This window comes from Diachasmimorpha longicaudata, chromosome 12, assembly GCF_034640455.1.
Source record: "Diachasmimorpha longicaudata isolate KC_UGA_2023 chromosome 12, iyDiaLong2, whole genome shotgun sequence".
In the NCBI taxonomy this organism is placed as follows: Eukaryota; Metazoa; Arthropoda; class Insecta; order Hymenoptera; family Braconidae; genus Diachasmimorpha; species Diachasmimorpha longicaudata.
Genome location: NC_087236.1, coordinates 453562 through 477812, shown reverse-complemented (window position 1 = coordinate 477812; position 24251 = coordinate 453562). Strand labels below are relative to the sequence as shown.

Here is a 24251-nt window from a genome sequence, read left to right as displayed (position 1 = left end):
TTTATAGTTCTCCCGGCATATTCCGTAAAACTAGTCAAAAATAAAAGTCTACTGGTACATATATAACTCCTCAATCAAATTTATTTGTTACGCTGCTATTTACCTCGCTACTTAACATCAAAACAACAAATTGAAATCACCAATATAATTGAGTCGGACTCAATTAGGCGAAATAACTTGAAGGGGAGATCGGGTCAAGTTATGGCCTTTGTAGGGTTCACACCAGCTGCGTCCTCGTCGCAAAGTCTGGGTAATAGCTGGCTAAGAGCTGGTGATACTTGAAGCCTCCTAAATGAGGTGTCTCACCACACTTTGAATTCATATGAACGTCTATACTAATTTCTATTTAATAAATTGCTGTAGTATCATCTCTCAAAGACGTTGACTTCATTTGAAAAGAAAATAGCTTCTGACATATTATGAGTCAACATCTTCAAGATTAATGCAACAATTCCAACATTTGTCTTCGGTATCCGCGAAAGGAGAGGACGTGTTTTGTGGTCATATTACCAGTCTTCTTCTTGACCCGGTTGACTATTTCGCTCTTGATTTTTTTACTTCTATTAACAGATTATCTTCACCGCGTACAGGAGGGCCACCAACATGTGAGAAAGGGTGATCTGTTTTTCACGGCGTTGCTTGAACAAAAGTTTTCCACAGCAACTCCCTGGAAAATGACATTTTCTGGGCGCCCAACGTTATTGATGTCGTCGAGCTCAGTGGGTTTATCAAATCTGCAAATAGTCATATGCAGTCCAACGGTGGGATACCATTGAATGTTCTTCATAAAGGCCATGATATAGGTCTTGATGTGTTAGAATATCGTGGAGTCTTGAAATGCGCGCAAAACGGGGGGAAATCCGATAGCTTTTGAAATGTTACCACAAAAAGGGGAGAATGCAACCACAAAAATTTGGAAGGTTTATGAACACGATGCCGTACCAGTACATGTAATATAAAGTTACTCCAAGGCATTTCGTCTTGGAAATTTCGCCGTGTCCTAGACGCAATATTCTGTTTTAGGCGGTGAACTATGTTTCAAATTCTTTATTCATGCATTACTGGTTAGACGGTGAGAGCCTTTGAAGGACAAAATTGGCATTGTGGAGATAAAAGGATAAAGCGAAGAGTTGTCGATTTTTTCCAAACTAAAGTATGAAAAAGATCTGCCAAAAGCCACAAATGATTGGACCACCCGATTGCGACTCTAACACCAGAAATTATAGGGGAGATTGCTGACGCTTATGGAGTGATGAACCTGCCTGTTGGTAAGACATTTGCGGTTCTTCTAAGGCTCCCGGGATATTCTAAAATCAATTTTGAACAATGAGAGCCTTCGCCGAGATTTGAACGCTCCGTCGGTACAGCTGGACGCCGGTCGAGATTGATCCACCACCAGAAAGTGGTGTACAGCCCCACGCACGGCTCCCGGAGGTACTTGTCCCCAGGTTCAGTTCTGGGGGTTTGAGTGACCCCAGCGGCATCGTAAACCTCACCCCAGAATCAGAAGAGGCAGACCGCCACACGCAATGCTGGGGTGTCTGTCCATTTTTTATTGCAAATAATTCTTAATTGAGAAATTGAGTCGGCTGATGGGCAGACACCCCAGGATTGCGTGTGGCGCCCTGCCTCTTCTGGGGTGAGGTACTACGACACCGCTGGCGTCACTCAAACCCTCGGAACTGAGCCTCTACTTCAGTCATCCTCTTTGATTGGAATATTGTAATTACACAGCACATAACCTTCCAAGAAACCAAACAAACCTGTAAAACGTGGATTGACACGCCAAAACAAAATAAAACACAATACTGTAAAGCACATCTCTGTTGAGATTTACAAATATGTGTTTGTAGTTGTCAATGATGATTTAATCGCGAACAATGGAGTCCAGTAAAATTGAAGAATTGGAAAATTACATGGTCCTGGAAAACAGTGATACAAATTATAAGTTTTTAACTCAGGATGAAGGGAATAATCACAGAAGTGTCATCACTCCAAACAAGAGTGATTCTGAAGACATTGACGTTCTTTGCAGGGCCTGTGCTAATTCTCATAGTCATTTAGTGCCTATTTTCGAGGGGAAAGGGCTTCAGCTCAATTTAGCTACGAAGATACATAAGTATTTTCCTATTCAAGTGACTGAAAATGACACTTTACCCACACAATTGTGTAATGACTGTACACTTACAATCATCGGTTTCAATGATATCGTTGAAGGATGCTTGGAGGCAGAGCAGAAGCTCATTCAGCTGCAGGAGTATAAAATCAAAAGAAAATCAGAGGTGACTTTGAATTTTTTTTCACATCTAAATGGATTTTATAGTCGTCCAAATTGAGGAGAATTGAGCTCCTACCTGACATACTCTTAGCCCACGATAATATATTCTGCGTGTCAGTACATGTTTCTATTAGTGTGTGTATTCACAGAGTAAATTGCATGTTTTTTTTTTCAGGAAAGAAAGGAAGTTGTCTCACTTGAAAAGGTTGAAGCTAGAAAAGATCCTCAAGAAGATGAAATAGAAATTCAAGAGGAGCAGGTAAAGCTTGAAGATTTATAGAATTACGTTAGTATGAACCGCTCGAGTTAGAATAATCCTCTCATTGGGTACAATAATTATAAAAATCACGGTAATTGTAGCTAATGCTGCGGTGCTCTGTTTAGAAAAAACAAGAATGTCTATATGTCGCATAGAAACAGAAACTCTTTTGCTAAAATCAACTTTCTTATTATGTACCCCCTTTGAAAGATTTTCTTCTGAACTATGTTAACGTTTAACTATTTTTGAGCTTGCTATTTAACTGTCCAAATCACTCTGGGACCCCCTGTCCTGCAATTAAGATGTTCAAATTAATTTAAAGAGTATTAAAGAGCTCATTTTCCTTGAGTAACTGGTTTCACCAGCACTTGACGTTATTCACAAAGGAGAAAATAATGAGTTCAGCCATTCCTTTCCAATTACGTAACTAATTGAATAAAATTCACCTTCTTTATGATATCCATTTTTTATGTTGCGGCATACTAATACATAATATAAATTAGTTGACAAATATCACTAATATGAATCAGTTTCATTGGGAAATTTTTCGGAGTAATTACATTCGTAAAGAATAAATAGATCTCAATACTTTTTTTGCAAAGAGATTTTAGTACAAATTTTCTTGAGAATCACTCATTATGTTTTTATTAATTACATAAACTTCAAAAATTCGACAACTTTGCTATCAAATTATTCATTTCACCCGGGATTTCTTTACAGATCGTCGTTGAAGTCCTGACCGATAACTGTGGAGAAAATTCACAGGAGACAGACTTAGCTAAGACGGAAACAAAACAGTAAGTTCAATCAAAAAAAAAAATACTAAATATTTCTGAAGTTAGAATAGATCAGATCAGAACTGCTAAGTTCTCTCTATCGAAATAACGAAAAACGAAAAAACTGAAAACTAATGTTCTGAGAAAGTGTTTGAAACCGTTTGAAGGCATAACGAAATCGAAAACCTGACCCATTGAGGCCGCTTTATGTCAAATGACTCTTTTACTCCTGTTCATTCACACGAGTATGAATAGACAGCAATAACCTGGCACGTAATGAAAAATCTCAAAGCAACTGTCTAGTACATTCAAAAGGACTTGCCTTATAAAGACGTTCTGCAAATACATGAGAATGTTCTACTCAATTTTATGCCCCTCTGAAACTCGCTATCAATTCAACGAAGGGTCATTGTTGATAAAGACGAAATCTTCGCGGAAGATTGAACAATGAAAAGCTTGGAGGGTAGCTCAATCACAAACGGAGAAGAATAATATAGACCTACATATGAGATAGCTTGAATACACAAATGGAGACAACGTTCGGATAATAAAATTTTCTCTGTCTGTCTGTCAACGAAGAAATGCTAAGAAGACGACAAGTGAAGGATTCCTTATCTGATGATGACACGAAATGCTAGGGAATTTTTCGATTTTCTTAATCGTGAGAGGAGATTAATGATTGACGTGAAATCAATATTAAAAACGAAGACTAATCATTTATCGAGGGATTGGGGGGGGGGGGCTGATTTTAATAATAGAAACAATGAAAATTCGAATTTATTCCAGAAATCAATAGTTTCATAACATTATACATGGAATTGTGTTGGGAGTAAGAGCCTAAAAAGTGAAACATCAAAAAAGTCTGTGATATCTCACATGTTTTGAACGGTAGGGCATCGGAAAAGCTACCGATTGCGGAAAGATTTATAAATCTCAGCCAAGAGAGCCTCGAATGATCTGAGCCACTGAAATTTGCAGAAATTGCTCTGTTTATTTGCAGATCCTTGACGAAGAGAACCTCCACTATTCAAAGAGTACGGAGAACCAAAAAGGTCTCAAAAATCCAGACGCCAATGAGTACAACACCACGAATCCGCTTAACATGTAAGGATGAATCTTTGACGGAGAACAAGGATAACCCTCCAGGTATCTCAGATCCTTTGCGAACGCCAAAAACCTCCTCGAATACCAAAAAAACATGTCAGAGAGCCACTCGAACACGTTTAAGACCACAACCCTACTTCTGCATTCACTGCAATTTCTCTACGAAGCGAAAGAAAACCCTCACCATTCATATGTGTGAGAGCCATCCGGAGCTATCCGTCACCACCAAGAAAGGCTCCATCGCCAATAAAGAGTGTATCGAGACTGCACGAATGGAGGTCGATGGAAAAATCTATTACCATTGCAATGATTGTGGGAAAAATCTTTTTTCACCATATACATTCTCCTGGCACATGAGAATTCACACTGGAGAGCGCCCTTTCACCTGTCACTTATGTGGCAAGCAATTTCGAGTGAATCAGGGATTGGCTAGACACTTGAAGGAGACTCACGCAAGGATAAAGAATTTCCCGTGTGACATCTGTAATAGAATGTTCGCTACGAAAAGAAATGTTGAGGATCACCGGAGAATTCATACTGGAGAACGTCCGTACGTCTGCAATGTTTGCGGGAAGACCTTTAAACAAAAAGCCTCATTATTTGTGCATAATAGAACACACAGTGATATTTTTCCCTTCAAGTGTAATTATTGTGAGCAAGTTTTTAGGACAAGACCGGCGCTGATGGTGCACGTCACTAAACATACGGGGGAGAAACCCCACTTGTGCGACGTTTGCGGGAGGGCTTTTAGGATCAAATATGAACTGAAACGTCATCGATTGATTCACTCCGATGAAAAACCGTGGGAGTGTGCCGATTGTGGATTAGGATTTAGACAGAAGCGTTACTTGGTTAATCATAGGAAAAATCATGCAAATGCTGCTGAAGGCAATTAAAATAGCTCCACGTTTTTGTAATTATTATTTATTCATAATTAACTAATTGTCAATGTCCATCTTGATCCCCCCCCCCCAAATTGTAATTTTTGTGAGTTAAAAGGCACCCCTTTTCGATAAAAAATTAGAGATACTCAGTTGTGACTCGAACCCACAGTTTCACAATTCCAGTCTATTACTCTTCTCTTTTTTATTTTTTCTAATGTTCATTTATCAACTGGTATATTATATATTGAGGATACATGTGTCGAATAAACCACTAAAAGAACACACTGAACTTGAGGACTTACATGGCTATAAATATATTCTTCTCATAAGCTAAAGTGTAAGGGAATTCGGATGTAACTGATTTTATTATTTGACGATGTGTCAATTCAGTAGGTTATTTTGTTAGGGTCCTAAGTCCTTTTAGTCAATGGAAATAGTTCAGTTTGGCCCGTTACTCTTCCAATAACTCTCATCTTTTCAAACTCATACCTCGCCGTCTATTCATCATTAGGTAATCACAGCATTTCATTGCTGAGCAAGCTATGCCAGACAATTACCAAACATTTTAAGAGGTGACGAGCTGTTGATAAATTTTGAAGATCTTCGTTGACGCTCAGCTGATTTAGCGGCTTTTGGTAGTTCATGGCATCAATTACAATGAAAGATTTCCTCCCACATTACATTGAGGCAGAATTCTTTCGACAATAAATGAGTTGGAAGTTAAATAAATGAATGAGTTAACTTACGGGGAACGGAGAAACTTGAAGGAATCCACACCTGATGCAGATACTAAATAAATGAGATGAATAATTAATGAAGAATCTAGAGTGTTGAGCGCCAGCTAGTTGTATTGACAAATTAGCAAACAGTAAATGAAGTAGAAATGAATGATGAAATGAAAGATGAAATACAATGGTCGTTTCCATTGGGCAGACCCAAATAATTTGAAAGGATTAGAAATTGAATGTGGCAACTGAAAATATATAATTATTTGCTGCCATAATACTGTAATAATAAACTGGTGAATTGGACCAAAAAATGGAGTCCCAATTACAGACATTTTCGACAAAAATAACAGTATCTAACGTGATCATAAATCGTCACCATAAATAAACAGTCGAATTAATGGTTTTATTAGAATCAAACATAATTATAATTAGTTTGGTAAATATAAAAAAATAATGGTTTTGGTGGCAATCTGTCGGGGTTTTACATATGTCGCGCTATCAGGAGCCGTTGTCCTCTCCAACCACGTAATTTTGGGAAGAGATTTTCCAACTCCAACTACTTTCCCTCCACAAACATGAAAGACATCAATTTCGATGGATTTCCAAAATTTGGAAGAAGTGTGATAGCAAGACTAGAATTGAAGACCACTTCAAATGAGAATGCGAGTGTGTAGCCTCTTGACTCATATCATAAAAACGAAAAGAAAACTATTATTAACCACAATATTCACACAATCGTCTGGATGAGATGCCGTCAATAAAGAGAGAGATTGTTGCACATGCGGGAAATATTCTAAAAACGTAGAGAATAAAAAAAAAATGAAATTATGACAAAAATACTGGAGAAGTCTCAATAATCAGAAAATCTGATTTCAGGTCATCCAGCAGTGAACCTAAAGTCAGAGACATCCAGATGAATCATCCGAGAATCAAAAACAAGAGGATCGAATTAATCGATGCAGAAGTTACAGTAGACAAGAAAAAGTTCTTTAGATGCAAGATTTGTTCGAAACTGCTGTCTACATCCTATAATTATCTCACCCACATAAATACTCACACGGGAGAAAAACCATATCAATGCAACATCTGCATGAAATCATTTTCAGCTGCGTCTGCACTGAATCGCCACAAGCGATTAGTGCACTCAAATGAAAGAAATTTTCGTTGTGAAACCTGTGAGAAAAAATTCTCCTGTAAAGTTTACCTAGAGGAGCACAGAAGAACTCACATGGAGTATCGTCCCTATAACTGCCAAGAGTGCGACAAATCATTCAAACAGAAGTCAGCACTTCACTCCCATAGAAGATGTCACAATAAAAATAATCCCTACGAATGTAAAATCTGTTTCAAGACGTTTCCCAGAACTCAAGATTTAAAGAATCATAATTTGACTCATACACGAGAGAAACCTCATGCTTGCAATATTTGTGGCAAAACATTCCGAACCAAAGGCTGTGTTAGTCGTCATAGTCGCACTCACTGCGATGAGAAAAAATTTCGTTGCATTTATTGCGATGTTAAATTCGCACAAGAGAGATATTTGAAAAGTCACTTGCAGATAATTCATAAACACGCAGAATAATGTAAAAATATTGTTATTGATTGACACTTGAGAGAATTGTTATGAACCTGAAAAAACATCAGTGAGACATTTTGTAGTGGATTGGTAAAACAATTTGGGAAGTTTCGAGAGAGATTATAAGTGCCATCAAATAGTCAGAAGCTAAATTGATAAAGAAAATTGACCAAAGGTATTTATTCCTTTGTTGAGAACCAAATTCTTAGGAATAACAAACGATAGTTCTATCTGCCCATACACATCGACTTTTTAAACTGTGAAATAATTTCCTTTTACTGAATTTTTCGAAGAATATATGGCGACCAGATTGAAGAATTTAGTCAATCAAAAATAGGGAATCCTCTCCGGTACTTTCCCAGATTAACTCCTGAGATTCATTAGCGAACAAAATATAAAATTTTCTAGAAAATGATCGATTGATTGTGTCTTCACGAAAAAAGTCTGGCACTTCCAACAGTTTTTGTTAATGTCATGAGTTATTACTATTTATCGTTCGGTAAAAATTATTACGCGATTATCTTGCGAATGGTCATTTTTACATTTTTTCCTCGCATTAATTTACCTGCATCCGTAGTTGAATTAACTGAACCCAAATTAACTTGGAAATTAATTTATATTTTCAAAAATTGTATAAGATGTTTAATATTCTCTTTTCTAATCATAAAGTCTTCTAATCGCAGTTGACATTTATTTGCTGTTACAATTTAATTTATTAAAAACCCTTGAACATTCAATTCCAGATTGGAAGTGGCTAGCGAGTTTCTCAGCTTATTAAAAGTCAAGCTGATTCCCGAACCACTCGTCACTTCTTCAACCCCTGAAACTTTACCATCGAATGGATGCAGCGTAACAATGCCAGGACTTCCCGAAGTCTTATCGCCAAGTCCTCCCTCATCCCCCATTAAAACTTCCCCAGAAGATCTCAACATCCCTACCAGGAGAAAAACCAGAGCGTCCCTGGAAAATGCCAGATCAAAACTGCCCCCAGAACATGAAAAAAACAAAACACGTCAGCAGAAACTATTGACTTGCCAAGTACGTGACGGTCAGAAAGTATTAACTTGCCATGTGTGCGGAAAGCAATTCGGTCAAACTGGGAGTCTGTATTATCATCTAAAGCACGTTCACGGTGGCGTAAAGGATCACGCCTGTGACATATGTGGGAGATGCTTTGCTATGAAGACTGCGATGCAGGATCACCGGAGAATTCATACTGGAGAGCGTCCTTGTGTCTGTGACACGTGTGGAAAGAGTTTCAAGACTAAAGCTGCTCTGTACATTCACTCGAAAATTCACTTGGATCAATTTCCATATAAATGTTCATATTGCAAGAAGCTTTTCAAATTTAAGCAACAGATGTTGGGACACGAGACAACTCATACGGGAATTAAGAATCATACGTGTCATACTTGTGGCAAGTCATTTGGAGTCAAGTGGGACCTTACGAGACATTTGAGAATTCATTCCACGGAAAAACCGTTCGTGTGCGATCAATGCGGTCTGAGCTTTGGACAAAAGAGGTATCTGACAAGTCATAAACGAATTAAACATAAAAGTAAGTGATTTTTTGTGGTGCCGTTTCTCTTCTTGTGATATACCTTTTTGCGGTTCTTTTATTATTAAGGTGTAATAAAGAGCATAGTGAAAAAAAATTTTGGTTGAATTATTATTTCTGTGAAAATTACAAGGTTTATACAGATTATAATTCTAAATCAATATCAATAATTTACCGATGTGATTAATACTTGAATTTTACAATAGGTCAGAACATCGGTGACAGTTTAGATTCATTAAAAAATTAATACATTGTCTTATATGTTAATACATTTTCACTGTACAGATCGTCAAACATTTCTCAAATTTTCTCCCTAACGGGGAAAAATGCTCCCAAGGATGGAAAACTTCAATTTTCCTCTCGCTTCCCCGAGTTCTCCCGATCTTATAATAGTCTGAAACTAATTATAAGCTGATCAACAACTCTAAGGGCTCTCCTTCTGGTCTCCTTTTTAAGTGGATCTACAGATTTGTCATTGCTTTCGACAGAAATCGGCGTGATAGCTGCAGGAACAGGACGAGATTCCGACGTGATAGCTGGAGGAACAGGACGAGATTCCGACGATGTCTGCGTATAATCAATTAAAAAGAAAGATTAAACTCATGAAATTGATAACCAATTGATGGAATATCATTAAACATTTTGTAGCAAAATAATTACCTGAGTTTCTTCCGCAGATTTGATTTCAGAGCATTCAGAGTTTGGAAACTGAGCCATTTTTTCTCTCTCATCCTCTCTCTCTGCTTCTTTCTCGGATTTTGGTGCAACTATGAGGCTAGTCAACGCATATTTATTCCCATGGACTTTGTAGGGGTCGTATGTCCCTACCTCAGGATCCTATAAATAAAAATCGTTATTACAAAATGTTAGCTGACGAATTAATTCAACAGCACATGACTCCTTCTCTTGAAATATGGGCAATGGTAATTCATTTTTTATTTTTCTGGTCAGACATGAGGTCATTTAAGATATTTCGTATAGGATGTCGAAGAGATGGAGGAGCCAACCGTAAGCAATACAGAGATTTAACAATTTTTTGGAAAGAGCATTTTGCAATTCTATTTTTTTTTTTTTGTAGAAAAATGTCAAGAAGGAATGTGCTTACACTCCTCATTAACACTCTACTCAGAAGATTTTAATCGTAGTAATCAATTTGAGGAAATTATTACATTTATAGTACTCACATTATCCCAATTTTCTCCAGTAGTAACTGGCAGATCTGACAGGGCTTTCATGGGACGTCTCACTGAAACCCAATCCCATTCCATCCATTTCTTGTAATAATATTCATCTGATTTAAATTCGTACGCTATTACGTCGCGACGGTCAGGACATGTGAGATGATGACTCTGAAAGAAATTAAAGCAGTGAATAATTTGTTCTTTGAATATATTTATTTTGTCATTTTTTTGTTAGGATGCAATTAATTTGAATCGAGGGATAAAATTTCATTTCTTTCCGTTAATAAATAAATATTCCACAAGATGTAAATTATAAATACTGTCAACAATGTGCATACTGCACAGAACTCAGTTATGGGTTTCATCCTTAAAGCAATAATTTTTAAAAAGGAAAAAGGTTTTTGAGTGAATCAAAATCTCGTCTTGATTTTAGTATAAAAAGTACAATAAATTATAAGAGTTTAATAACTTAAATTTTTCAGATTCTTTCTTGGAAATTCGAATATGTATTTTATAAAATAGGAAAAAAAATTGTCAAAAAAATAAAGAATAATTACCTCCAGTTTCTCCTTATGCACAAGATGCGCGCTATTGAACTTGCACGGTAATTTGTTACTCATATCGTAATGTTTCTGGCATTTTATTATATGAGCTGCCAAGCGACACTTGAGAACGTGATGATTTTTGTCGAACGGACAAGTTACTCTAGTAGGACCTCCCATTTCAGCAATATTAGTTACTGTCTCGAACAGTTGATTTACCTTCGAAATAAATGATGGAGGGAAATTTGAGTTGTTACTCTGCACAGAACCGTACAAGATGCTCTCGAGACACTGACTGAGTAACTTCCTGCTGAATGCAGGATACACTACATTTAGATCATAACAACCCAAAAAGCATCGGCGTAGGAGTGGGGGGTAACCAGCCAAAATCATGCCCTTCCATTTGCTGTGAAGGGTGGAATACCTTTCGGAGTGTAATGAGGATACCACAAGGGGTATAATAGTATACAGATGCCCGAATCTTTTAATCCCCATTTCAGAATATTCTAATCCGTCTGGAATGTTCCACCATGCAATTACCCATAATGTACATTCCATAATATAGATTAATTCCAATGCAGGTACTTTGACCTTTTTCGGGGGAATTCTCACCCGTCTTAGACCCTACGACACACTCCTTAAGCCGGTGGCGCCCCTTTTCCTAGACCCTCAGGCGCCTACAACTGGGAGCTCCTTTAATTTTCAGTCTAATTTTTTATTTGGCACTTTATAAAGGTAGTAATCTGAACTACGAAATTCTCTGACAACTCGATTATTGGAAAACTAATGTTTCTCAAATGAAATATCAGTTTTATTTTAAAAATAAACCTGTGTTTAAAATTTTATTTATTGAGAAAGAATAAAAAATTAACGGCCACATACAATTTTTTTTGTACGGGATACTAATGTTTCCCAAGTTGACGCCAACTTTATTATGGCTCCGGATTATCTCTGGCGAGATGGTGCGATAAGGTTTGAGGGATTTTTTTCCCTTTAAAAGTTACAGGCTATTTTGAACCCAATCGGCTATTATGCAAAAAAACACATGGTCCCCGATTGTGGATTCTTGTTCCATTGAGAATTTACTGCAAAATAGTTTTTAATGCAGCGATATAATGAATAATAAATTCCCAAACATGAAATAAAGAAACTTTCGAATATATTCTACGACTTGAGGCCACAGCTGTGGAATTTACTTCCCTTCTGAATTTTCGTCTTTCCCAGGGAACTTTCTACGCACTGAGCGAAAAAACGAGTGAATTAAAAAATATTTGTTTGGATATAATGATTTTTAATTTTGCTGCTGGTCGATTTCGGGGTTTTCCCCAGGTTCAAAATACTCTATGGGTTTATTTATTTCGACCTTCATAATCCAATAGATATTATTTTCGATATTTTAATATAATATGTCCCTTTGAATGGATGAGAGTACATTGAAAGAAAAAAATTTGTCTTAATTCAAGAAATAGTGCATTTCGATAGAAGTGAATTAATTTTCATTTCATTTATTTATTTGCCACTGTATGGCCTTTGAAGCCTTTTACAGAGTGAATTAATTTTTTTAATTACAGACACAATAGTTTTTTAATTTTCATGGCGATTCATTTATGATATGTCAGCGTCACAATTGCATGTCCGAAATTCGGTTTCATAAAAAACTAGAACAATCAATTAATGAACTGAGTGTGCATGGTTAGATAATCTTTTTACGGCCCTTTCTGTCCTCTTTTCTACCTAAGTGACCCTACCTATCTCTAAGCCTGAGTTGGCATCGGAAACTACAGGGAAAGCCAGAGGAGACTAGGGCCTAGTCGCATAATTAATTCGAATTCATTATAATATGACAAAAAATTCTATTCTCTATTGGAAACTTAATGTTAGATAAATGTTATATGACCGCAGCAGAGCTTATTTTGTGAATCAACCAATTGTGAAATGCTAAGGAAAAGATTAAGCGAGCCTCATTTTCATCTCTTGGTCATCGGTCACTTAGGTCACTAGACTGAATGTTTTCAATATTAAAATATCGAACAAATTAGTAAGTATAATAAAAAGTTCCACTTTTGAACTTGAATAAATGCAATTTCTACGAATTCATTTCAAAATTACTACCAATGAAATTGTTATAAATGAGTATTTAAAAAATAAATAATTGTGTACCTGTAAAGATACCAACTACAAGTAACTATAGGCGTAAACGACCTTATACCTGACTATAATGACGTGTCATTAGCAAGTTGAGAAATTGAAGTATTACTTTGTCCATTTATTATCTCCACTCAGCAGAGTAAACCGATTGGTTTCAAAAAGCTTAAAAAAAATTACCTGCACTGGACCTTAATGAATTCAATTCTCAAGTAAGACAATAATGTAGGGAAGTTGATCTAGCCAACGACTGAAATTAATTACATTAATTTTCTATGATAAATCAAAAAGAATAGAGAAGGAGACATTATAAAAAAAAGCAAATAACTTTTACAGGACGGATACCGTTGTCGCGATGATCTAACATGTGAATGTAATTAATGCAATTGTCAAAAAAAGTCAATTGTATTGGTGGATTAACCCGAAAGGGTATTTAAATTATTGTCTTTCGCATAGTAAATTTGAGAACGTGGGAAAGAAGTGGATTATAAAAAGGTACGGGCAGCACATAACAATTTGTTGAGTACGGTGAACAGTGATGTGAATTTCTTTGTCATTAATAGGTCTAACAGTTAAAATTACTCTCATTTGTTGATAAATTCATAGCCGTAAAATAAAAGTGTGCACATTTTCCAAAAGTTGACACCGTTGATGAAGACAGCCATCATGGATAGTGGTGATGAAGTCGTTATATCTGGCATTTCTGGCCGATTTCCAGAGTCCAATAATTTACATCAGTTCCGTGATAATCTCATGAACAAAGTTGATTTGATAACAGATGATGACCGTCGGTGGGGAATGTGTAAGTGACTGACGTTCAATTGAATATTCTTAATTAATGATGGCTCTGGATTCCTTCGTTTCATTTGGAGCTTATAATGATTATTTGCGTTAGTTGTTAGTTACCCATGAGAAAGGTAATTACCCATATCAGAGATTTTAATCGAGACACTTTATTATTACAATCATAATATTATCAAAAATAATATTCTTTGAAATTTTTATTTCAAGAGTATAGAATATCGTTTTAAAAAATTCTTTTCCTCCTACGATATAATTCAGTAGCCAAGTGGTAAAACAAGATAAATTGACTCATCTGTGAGTCAAGTTATCGAACAATATCTCTGAATGAAAGGGAAATAGCGAAATTTTTGTCAATATATTTATTGTAGCCCTTAATTCGTTCCACAAAAAAGGTTACGATAAAAATTTTGCTATCTTCCCTAGATTTCGAGATATTCATCGAAACGACTTACCTTCTTTTACCACTTCGCTACTGAATTTGATAAGCCAAATATTCAGCTGTTGATTCATCTGCTGCCAAATACTAGAGTAGGTCTAATTATTAATACGTCCACAAATTGAATGTTTCCTACATATGGTCCACAGATGAACGGGACGTTCCACATTACACTGGTAAAGTCAATAATGCTGAGAAGTTCGATGCAACTTTTTTCGATTGTGATTTTAAGCAAGCCCACACTATGGACCCTCAAGGAAGAATGCTGTTAGAGCATGCTTACGAAGCTATTGTTGATGCTGGAGTCAATCCTAAGAATTTAAAAAATACCAATACTGGTGTATTTGTTGCAACTTGTTTCGTGGAGTCCGCATATACATGGATTTATCAAAAGCCTCAGGTTCAGATAATTTATTCTCTCATTCATTGTTCAAATGCCTTGAATTGGGAAAAATTGGTGGATTCAATTGATCTGATTCTGTGAAATAGGGTGATGGCCTTGGGATGTCTGGAACCAGTAAATCGATGTTGGCAAATCGATTGTCTCGCTGGCTCGGGGTAAAAGGACCAAGCTATAACGTTGATTCTGCCTGCAGCTCCAGCCTCTATGCCATGGATCATGCATATAGCGCTATAAAAACCGGCCTGTGTGATGATGCCCTCGTCTGTTCTTCAAATCTCTGTCTTTATCCCAATATATCGATTCAGTACGCTCGTTTAGGTGCATCAAAATTGCATTACTATTAAACCAATAGCCAGGTGGTAAAATGACATCAGTGACTTTCCACTATTCATTAGTTTTTAATAGATATCTCGAAATCTAGTTGCGATAGTAGAATTTTTATTATAAGCTTTTTTGTGGGGCGAATTGAGAACTACAATAAATGTTATTACAAAAACTCTGCAATCTCTCTTAGACTCAGAGATATTCCTCGAAAACTAGACTCAGAGATAATTTCACTGAGTTTTTAGGCTTTCACAGACATCGGAGCCACAGACATTGGAAATCAATAATATAATTCAACTGATTTTGTTTTACCACTTCGCTGCCGAAATACAAGTAGGCAATGAAAGTCATGAGATGATCAAGAAAATCATGTACTTTTCTAGGTGTTCTCTCCCCTGATGGTCACTCGAAATCGTTCGATAACAGTGCCAATGGCTACGTCAGGAGTGAAGCCATTGTTGTCACTTATCTTCAGAAGGCCGTGAATGCAAAGCGTATCTATGCTTCGGTAATTCATGTGAAGACCAATTGTGATGGCTTCAAACCGCAAGGAATCGCGTTCCCGTCAAGTCAGATGCAGAGTCAACTGCTAAAAGACTGCTACAAAGAGTGTAAAATGTCACCGTCTTCAATAGCGTACTTTGAAGCACACGGTACTGGAACACTTGTGGGAGACCCCGTGGAACTGAAAGGTATTGAATCCGTGTTTCGGTCTGAGAAAACAGAACCGCTGAAGATCGGTGCTGTCAAATCGAACATGGGTCATGCTGAGTCAGCTGCTGGTCTCGCCCAAATTTCCAAAATCATTATTGCCTATGAGACCGGCGTTATCCCACCAAATTTGCACTATAAAGAACCACGGGAGGGCATCAAGGCTTTGCAGGATGGAACATTCAAGGTTGTGACGGAACCAACCCCTTGGAACGGAGGCTACGCTGGTATAAGTTCCTATGGATTCGGGGGTGCTAATGCTCATGTTGTCCTCAAATCGAATCCTAAGCAGAAGATCAATGGTGGTGCAGCTGGAGATGGTCTCCCGCGATTAGTTCTTGCGTCCGGAAGGACGCAGGAGGCTGTTGACTCTATTCTGAGGGATGTAAGTACATCTGCTCGTGTGTTATACCCAGGTTGGGGGGTACATAGTATTATTCTGGTTCTATGCTCAAGGGGATAAATCGCACGAATAATTTATCGGTCATTAAATTATATCGTTTATCACTAAGTTACAATAACTGGGTCATCCGGCTGATTACAAAGAGTTTACGATCAGGTCTGATCCATGCAGACTTAACTGTCCCTAAAATAATACATTCATGTATATCCACATATTATGCCATAAGGTAATTATTCAAATCTGGGGCATAACACGTGCCCTCACACAATTTTGGGGGAAAAATTGGGGGCAGGGGGTCCCTACACGTGGAAGAAGTGAAACCTCTTAATGATACTCTAAGAAATGCGCAGTACTTCGTCTGAAAACAAAAATAGCGAGAGGGAAAGGATAAGAATATGGTGGAGTGACCAACACTTTTTTAAATTCATATTTTATAAATTTATTATTATGCAAATTCTAAATTAATTATCATTTTTGGGATCTGATGGATTAACACCTGATAGGCGCCTATGCTTTACTCTGTCCCACTCTATCTTTCTCTATTGCTCTTCTCCATCCGGGTGGCGTTAAAAGTTCACCGCATCCCTTCCTCCACTGAGGTATTAGCTCAGCTCTGTAATTCCAATTCTCTTCCAATTTTTTTTATTGTTCAACGCAACCTTTTCCGAAGTCATCAATGACGTTTCACTCCAAAACTGTCAATACTACTGTCTTCAGGTTGAAAATCGCCCAGTGGACGTAGAATATATTCGCCTATTACATGATCTCTACGCAGAAAATTTTTTACGTCATCCATATCGAGGCTACACGATCGTGGGCGGCTGCAAACTCGGAAGGAAACTTCGAAGGATCAAACATTATTCAGGAATCAGGAGACCCGTCTGGTTTGTTTTCTCAGGACTGGGTTCCCAGTGGTTAACAATGAGACCATCTCTTTTGCGATTCCCACCCTTCGCAAGTACCATCGACAAGTGCAGGGAAGTTCTCAAACCCCAGGGGATTGACATCCACAGGATTCTGATGAACCCAAGTGAAATGACAGCTGACAACCCCTTGAGTCTGTTCATTGGAATAACTGTAATGCAGATTGGTCTTGTAGACCTTTTATCAACTTTAGGAATAGTCCCAGATGGTATGATTGGACACGCATTTGGAGAACTTGGCTGTGCTTACGCTGATGGTTCGCTTACAGTAGAACAAACAGTTCTAACAGCTTATTCAATGGGTTTAGCAGTATTACAAATGGAATCGATTGACAGTTCAATGGAAAAAGTTGATCTGAAGTTCCGGGAGCTCGAAAATCTCTGCCCACCAGCTACTCAAGTTGCCTGGCATGACAGCCTCAAAAGCTCCACTATGAGTGGACCTACGGAGTTATTAAAATCTCTCATCGCAACCCTCACCACAGCCGATATTCCAAATCAAAATGTTTTTTGCAGTTCTATTGTCAATAACCAAAAGTATATAACAGACATTGGATCCAATCTTTGGACGTACCTGAAGAAAGCCATTCTCCAACCGAAACTCAAAAGCTCTAAATGGCATAGGATATCAGCACCTGAATCGAACTGGAACTCTCTTTTGTCTTCTCCAGAATATCATTCCGATATTTTACTCACTCCTGTGTTATTTGATGAAACGGTGGGCCTCATCCCCGAAGATGCTGTTGTCATTGCAATTACACCTCATAACTTCCTTCAGGACTTTCTGCAAAGATCTCTCGCAACTCACTGGACCCCTGTTTCCCTCATCCAGAACGGACAGCAGGACGATGTAGAAGGATTCTTGGAGGCAGTTGGAGAGCTATATGATGTCGGATTGCAGCCACAAATCTGGAAGCTGTACCCTGAGGTGCAATTTCCGGTAGCCAGAGGAACTCCCATGATATCTCCTCTTATCAAGTGGGATCACTCTGACGATTGGTTTGTTAATTATGACCAAAGCAAGAGCAAGACTACCTCTGGACAAAGACGCGTGGAATTGTCCATTTCTGATGAGGATTATGAGTACATGGCTGGACATGTCATCGATGGAAGGAATGTTTTGCCAGCTACTGGATATTTAACGCTTGTGTGGGAAACTTTGAGTTTAATGAAGGGGTTTGCATTTGCAGAGATGCCCGTCATTTTTGAGGGCGTTGATTTTTTGAGAGTTACTACCCTCTCCAAGGAACCAGTAGCAATCACCATTGTCATCCAGAAAGGTAAAAAAAATTTCGGTCTCATATTCATAGTCTGATTATGATAATTATGTTGGACGTTTCCTTAAACTAGTGGACTTTTATTTCTGATTATTGTAGGAACTGGGAGATTTGAAATTATTGAAGATGATGTAGCAGTAGTTACTGGGGTTGTGCGTCATATAGATGATCCTCAAATAGAGCAAATACAACTCCCACCTTCAGAAAAAAACAATCCTATTCAGGCTGAAGAGTTGAATACCAGAGATGTGTATAAAGAGCTTGGATTGCGCGGATACCAGTACTCTGGGCTATTTAGGGCTGTTCAAAGTGCAACCTTGGATGGCACCAAAGGAACCATTCGTTGGGACAATAACTGGGTAACTTTTATGGACAACATGCTGCAGATGATGCTCCTGGGGCTTAATACAAGAGGTCTCGCGGTTGCTAAGCGGATAGAAAAACTTGTTATTGATACAGGAAAACAATCTCGACTGATTCAGTCCCTATCGCTCGATAAACCAGGTATTATGCAAAATTCAGAAGTTGATTAACAATTGTAAAATAACCCAATCTCCATTTTTATCAACAGAGTTTAAAGTTCTTGTCAACAAGATACATGACACAATTACTTCGGGTGGAATTCAAATTCGTGGGGTAAAGAGTCATCCAATGCCTCGGAGAAGAACACTGAATGAACCGATTTTAGAGATTTATAAGTTCGTTGCTCACAGAGATCGTGCAGAAATTAATTTGAGAGAAGCAGTTTGCTTGGCAACTCATCTTGCTGTGGAAAATCAAGTTGGCAGTAGGATAAAGGTGTTGGAGTCGTTGGAAAAAGGAGAAATCTATCCCCCTGAAAAGCTTCTGTCCTACCATATAGCAGAGATACTAGCAGATCTGCCAATGATTCGCTCAGATTTGCATATAGTAACTCCTCAGAATCTTATCACGGAAGAATTGCTTCATAATATAAACATCGCAGAGCCACAACGATTTCTTCCAGACACCAATGCTCTAATCCTAACAGGTCGAGGTCTTCTAACTCCTCAAAAAGTTAGAACTTTGACTCATCTCCTCCCAGCTCTTACCGATGATGGCTTTATCTTTACAATTGAGTCTCAACCTTTGGAGGAAATTGAACGGTCTTCGGAGAAATATGGACTTCGTATTGTTTCAGAAAAAGTTGTCGATCGTTCTACGTTCTTGGTCCTCAGAAAACATGATAAAATACCGGAGACCGGTAGAATAATTCGCGTAGACGATGAAAAATTCGTCTGGATTGATACCTTGAAAGCAGCATTGAAAGCAGAATCTGGACATGAACGCTCTGCATTTTCCAGAATTTTCCTAATAAGTGATACCCTGACACCAAATGGTCTACTGGGCCTCGTCAATTGTCTGCGAAAGGAATCTTATGGCAAGATAATTCGTGGGGTTTTTATTCAGGATCCAAATGCATCAAAATTTTCATTCTCAGACCCTCTGTATGCCAATCAATTAAAACTAGATCTTGCATTCAATGTCCTGAGACCGGGGGGCATTTGGGGCTCATATAGACATTTACCTTGTCCTGCAGCCACTCCACGACTAGTTCATCATGTTTGGGCGAGGCAGCTCGTGAAAGGTGATCTGAGTTCATTCTGTTGGTTGGAGGGCCCTCTTCAGGCCAATGTTGACTGCTCTGATCTTGTTAGAGTTGTTTACTCACCAATAAACTTCAAAGATATCATGTTGGCCACTGGGAAACTTACTCCTGATAATTTCACCAACAATGAAATTATAACAGAGGGTTCCTTCGGATTTGAATATACGGGAATCACGAGGGATAATCGTCGGGTGATGGGTATAATCAGTTCTTGTGCCATGACAAATATCATACGTTATGATCCGACCCTTATGTGGACCGTTCCCGATTCGTGGAGCTTGGCAGAGGCAGCTACAGTTCCTTCAGCCTATGCTACGTGTTGCTATGCTCTTTACATGCGTGGAAAGATGAGGAAGGGAGATACGATACTCATTCACGCCGGATCGGGTGCTGTTGGACAAGCGGCTATACATCTTGCGCTGTCAACTGGATGTGAAATTTTCACAACTGTTGGCAGTGCGGAGAAGAGACACTTTATTCGGAAAGTCTTTCCTCAGATTCCTGAAGATCACATTGGCAATTCCAGAGATACCAGCTTCGAGCAATTGGTGATGACCAGGACAAATGGTAGAGGTGTCGATATCGTCCTGAATTCTCTTGCTGATGAGAAATTACAAGCTTCGCTCCGATGTGTAGCTGAAGGAGGAAAATTCTTGGAGATTGGGAAGTTTGATATGACTAATAATAGAATTTTAGGGTTGTCAGCTTTTTTAAAAGGCGTCAATTTCTATGGGGTAATGCTCGATAGAATGTTTGCTGCGCCGGTGGAGGAAAAGAGAGAATTACATGGACTGCTCCAGAGATTCCTCGATGAAAAAATCATTAAACCACTCAATTATACTATTTTTAATAGAGAGGACATTGATTCCGCTTTTAAGTACATGACGACTGGGAAACACATAGGAAAGGTAGAACTGAAAATTATATGGACATCTTCGTGATGAAGGAGAGTTATAATTTTTACTTGTTCGTTTTCAGGTGATACTCAAAATTCAAGATGAAGCGAAAATGGAGACTTCAATTCCAGCTTTTCCACGGTATTACTGCCGGCCAGACCGTTCTTATATAATTCTCGGAGGACTTGGTGGCTTTGGTCTAGAATTAGCCGACTGGCTTGTCAACCGTGGAGCTCAGTACATCATTCTGACATCTCGTGAAGGAATCAAAAATGGCTATCAATCTATGAAAATGAAGCGATGGAAGACTCGTGGCATTAAAGTCACCATTATTTCGAAGAAAGATGCATCAAATCCTAGAGATTGTGAAAGCATCCTTTCGTTAGCATCAAAGCAAGCACCCGTTGATGCAATTTACAATCTCGCAGTAGTTCTCAAGGACGGTCTCTTTGAAAATCAAACAATAGAAACATTCGTAGAGCCTTTCAAAGCCAAAGCTTGGAGTACAAAAATTTTCGACAAATTGTCCAGAAAAATGTGCCCAAAACTCCGTCATTTTGTTGTCTTTTCCTCAGTTACCTGTGGACGTGGAAATCCTGGGCTTGCGAATTACGGAATGTCAAATGCAATAATGGAAACAATCTGCGAAAAACGAGTTAGTGAAGGTTTTCCAGGACTTGCCATTCAGTGGGGAGCTATCGGCGATGTTGGTATCGTCGTAGACATGCAGAACAATGATGAATATGTCACGATGAGAGGAACTCTTCAGCAGGGCATAGCATCATGTCTTCATGAACTTGATGGTTTCCTTAATCAGGATAACCCGATCGTTGCAAGCATGGTGGTAACTGAGAATCAATCTGGTTACTCTCGTTCTCTCAATATTGTCGATACAGTTCTCAACATCATGGGACTCAAAGACTTGAAGTCGGTTTGTCTACACACATCACTAGCTGAACTCGGTATGGACTCCATGATGGCCATGGAAATTAAGCAAACCTTAGAACACGAGTTCGAGATATTTCTAACAGCACAAAATATTCGAGATTTGACATTCGCAAAACTTATTGAGCGTAACTCCAAAAAAGCTGATTTGAACAAAACGGCTACAGATGTGATGGAAGAAGAGGCACTTGATGGAATGAAAATAATGGTTAAACTACTAGGAAAGGAAGAAGCAATGAAGGAGACTTGCTTAAAATTGTCTACGAAACCCGAAAATGAAAGCGCCGAGGTATTCCTGATTCCAGGTATCGAGGGTTGTGGTGGTGTATTCGAGAATCTTGGAAAGAGCATCAAGGCTTCTGCTTCTTGCTTACAATTGAATAATTTATGCACAAATAATAGTTCTATTCAGGCTATTGCAGAGGAATTATTGCCTGTGAGTATTTCCTCTACTTCAAAACTTGAATGGTCACATCATTAAGGTATTCCAAGCGTTTTTCGGTACTTTTTTTTTTACATAAAAGCTTCTCCAAGAAAAAATGTATAAAAATTTGAATTTTTTACCCAAATTTAAGCCACCAAATCATTAAAAAAAATTTGAAATCTTCTTACGATCAAATATTCAGCTGAAAGCTGTGACCATTCAAGGATTAAATATCTGTAAGTGAAGCTACTTTTGAAAAATTATCACTCTTTGGTCTAGTACATCCTCAGCAAAGACGATATACGCAGAGATTTTGTACTCATTGGATACTCTTATGGAGCACTTATTACTATTGAATTAGTGAGGATATTAGAGGCTAAATCATTCGCTGGTAAAGTAATTCTCATTGATGGTGCACCCCTACTTTCGAGGTTCCTTAAAAACCTACAGTTTGGATCGAACAATGGCAATGATCTTCAGACGAAAGTTCTTATGAGTATAGCTAATCGTATTGCACCAAAAAATTCTCGAGAATTACTGGCGCAACTCGACCAGAGTGACTATTGGGAAGCCAAGCTAGATGTCTTTGCGAAATTTACGCCTGTTAACGGGTTGAATATTTCATCCAAGCAGCAAAGAAATATTTGGTCTTGTATATATCACCGTATCCTTGCCTTAGACAATTATCATATTGATACCTGTCCACCTCTCAGATCTCCAATCACTCTTCTGAAACCGTCTGTGCAAACTGCCAAGACTTTACCTGCAGATTATGATCTCAGTAAGGTAAGTCTAATGATACTTGCTTGGTATTGTTTGTACCTCCATAGACCGGTTGGTAAATCCGATTGTCGGCTTCAGGTATACCTGGTAGAGATTATTTCGGTAATCCTTGCGCCCATTAGTTACATTTCCCTTACCTACCAATCAATTTCAAGTTACATTAAGATCTATAGATTGAAAAAAAATGCAAAGTTAGAGTGGAAGAGTTCAAAATTAATTTGGCAATCTAGTAGGAAAAATATAATGTTTTTTACTTAAATTATGCCTGGAAAATCGTAAAATGCTTTTTTTATCTAAAATCTGCCGATTTTTTTACCACTTTCGATAATGTACACCGCCATTTTTGTTGACCACACATAAAACATTACATATACGAAAAATGAGAAAACATTTTTTCACATGGAAATCGAAATATTGTAGAGCAGATTGACCAGTACTTCTTCAATGGGAATACGAATGTATGTCCGGAAATCGATAGTTAATTTTATTTATAAAACCGATACGCACGTTTCAGACAATCTAGTTTATATTAGGCCTTTCTGTGTGTGAAAATCATTTTAATTTACTGTCACGTTAAAATAGAGAAGAGATTGATAAAAGAAATCATAAATCGTCTACCGCGACAGGGAACCCTTTCCTCCATTTTATAATTTTAGAATCTAAATACTATTTTGTTATCTAAAACCGTAACCGTACATTGGATATATTTTTTCAGTTATTGAAAAATATTATATAACTCTGTTGTACATATTTTAGATAACAACGGGAAAAGTGAAATACCATGTTCTTGAAGGAGATCATCTTACAATTCTTGATCATCCGCACGTAGCACGTTTAATTAATGGAGAAGAAATTGAAGATATCATGGCAGCAGACACCCTCACCAGGCAAAATGGAAAGATTCTTCCAATGAGTTAAAAGTCGAGAAAAAAATACCATTATATTCTACAACTACTACTACATTCTACTATTTCTATTGCCCTCTTGTCTGTTCGATGATAATTGACTTACCACGAGGGAACTTGAAATGTCCCTTGATTGGTGTTTTTGCCGCTAATTCTGCAACCTAGACCCGCATCGACACTGCGTAAGTTTGGCGACGGAGAGTATTTATAAATAACTTCAATAAAATTTTCTATCTTACCCTTCTCGTCGAATGTCATCGCAATGCCAGCACGCAAGACATAATAATGATTGAATGCAAATGTAAACTAATACCTTTGTGTCCACCGGCTACTGATAAGCACCGAACATTGTCGAGAGA

At 38.0% G+C, this 24251-nt stretch overlaps 2 protein-coding genes across 7 annotated transcripts; both read left to right on the top strand.

Moving 5' to 3' along the window:
* Nucleotides 1–1548: 1548 nt before the first annotated feature.
* On the top strand, nt 1549–9951 carry LOC135168000 (zinc finger protein 718-like). 6 transcript variants are annotated; one of them, XM_064131807.1, is made up of 5 exons: nt 1549–2282; nt 2454–2537; nt 3258–3334; nt 4314–5330; nt 8349–8473. In XM_064131807.1, exons 1-4 carry the CDS (start codon nt 1881–1883, stop codon nt 5311–5313), a joined length of 1563 nt encoding a protein of 520 aa, XP_063987877.1. In that variant the 5' UTR covers nt 1549–1880; the 3' UTR covers nt 5314–5330; nt 8349–8473. The 6 variants fall into 6 exon arrangements, with proteins under 6 accessions (XP_063987877.1, XP_063987876.1, XP_063987881.1 ...); XM_064131806.1 differs by lacking the exon at nt 8349–8473 and adding an exon at nt 6906–7015; XM_064131809.1 differs by lacking the exon at nt 4314–5330 and adding an exon at nt 9652–9951 and having other exon boundaries at nt 1555–2282; nt 8349–9163.
* A 3383-nt stretch (nt 9952–13334) lies between these two features.
* LOC135167998 (fatty acid synthase-like) lies at nt 13335–24145 on the top strand. The gene is made up of 10 exons (XM_064131799.1): nt 13335–13833; nt 14421–14671; nt 14761–14992; nt 15382–16094; nt 16830–18315; nt 18412–18816; nt 18884–20847; nt 20918–22216; nt 22484–22990; nt 23744–24145. Exons 1-10 carry the CDS (start codon nt 13683–13685, stop codon nt 23903–23905), a joined length of 7170 nt encoding a protein of 2389 aa, XP_063987869.1. The 5' UTR covers nt 13335–13682; the 3' UTR covers nt 23906–24145.
* Nucleotides 24146–24251: the final 106 nt, after the last annotated feature.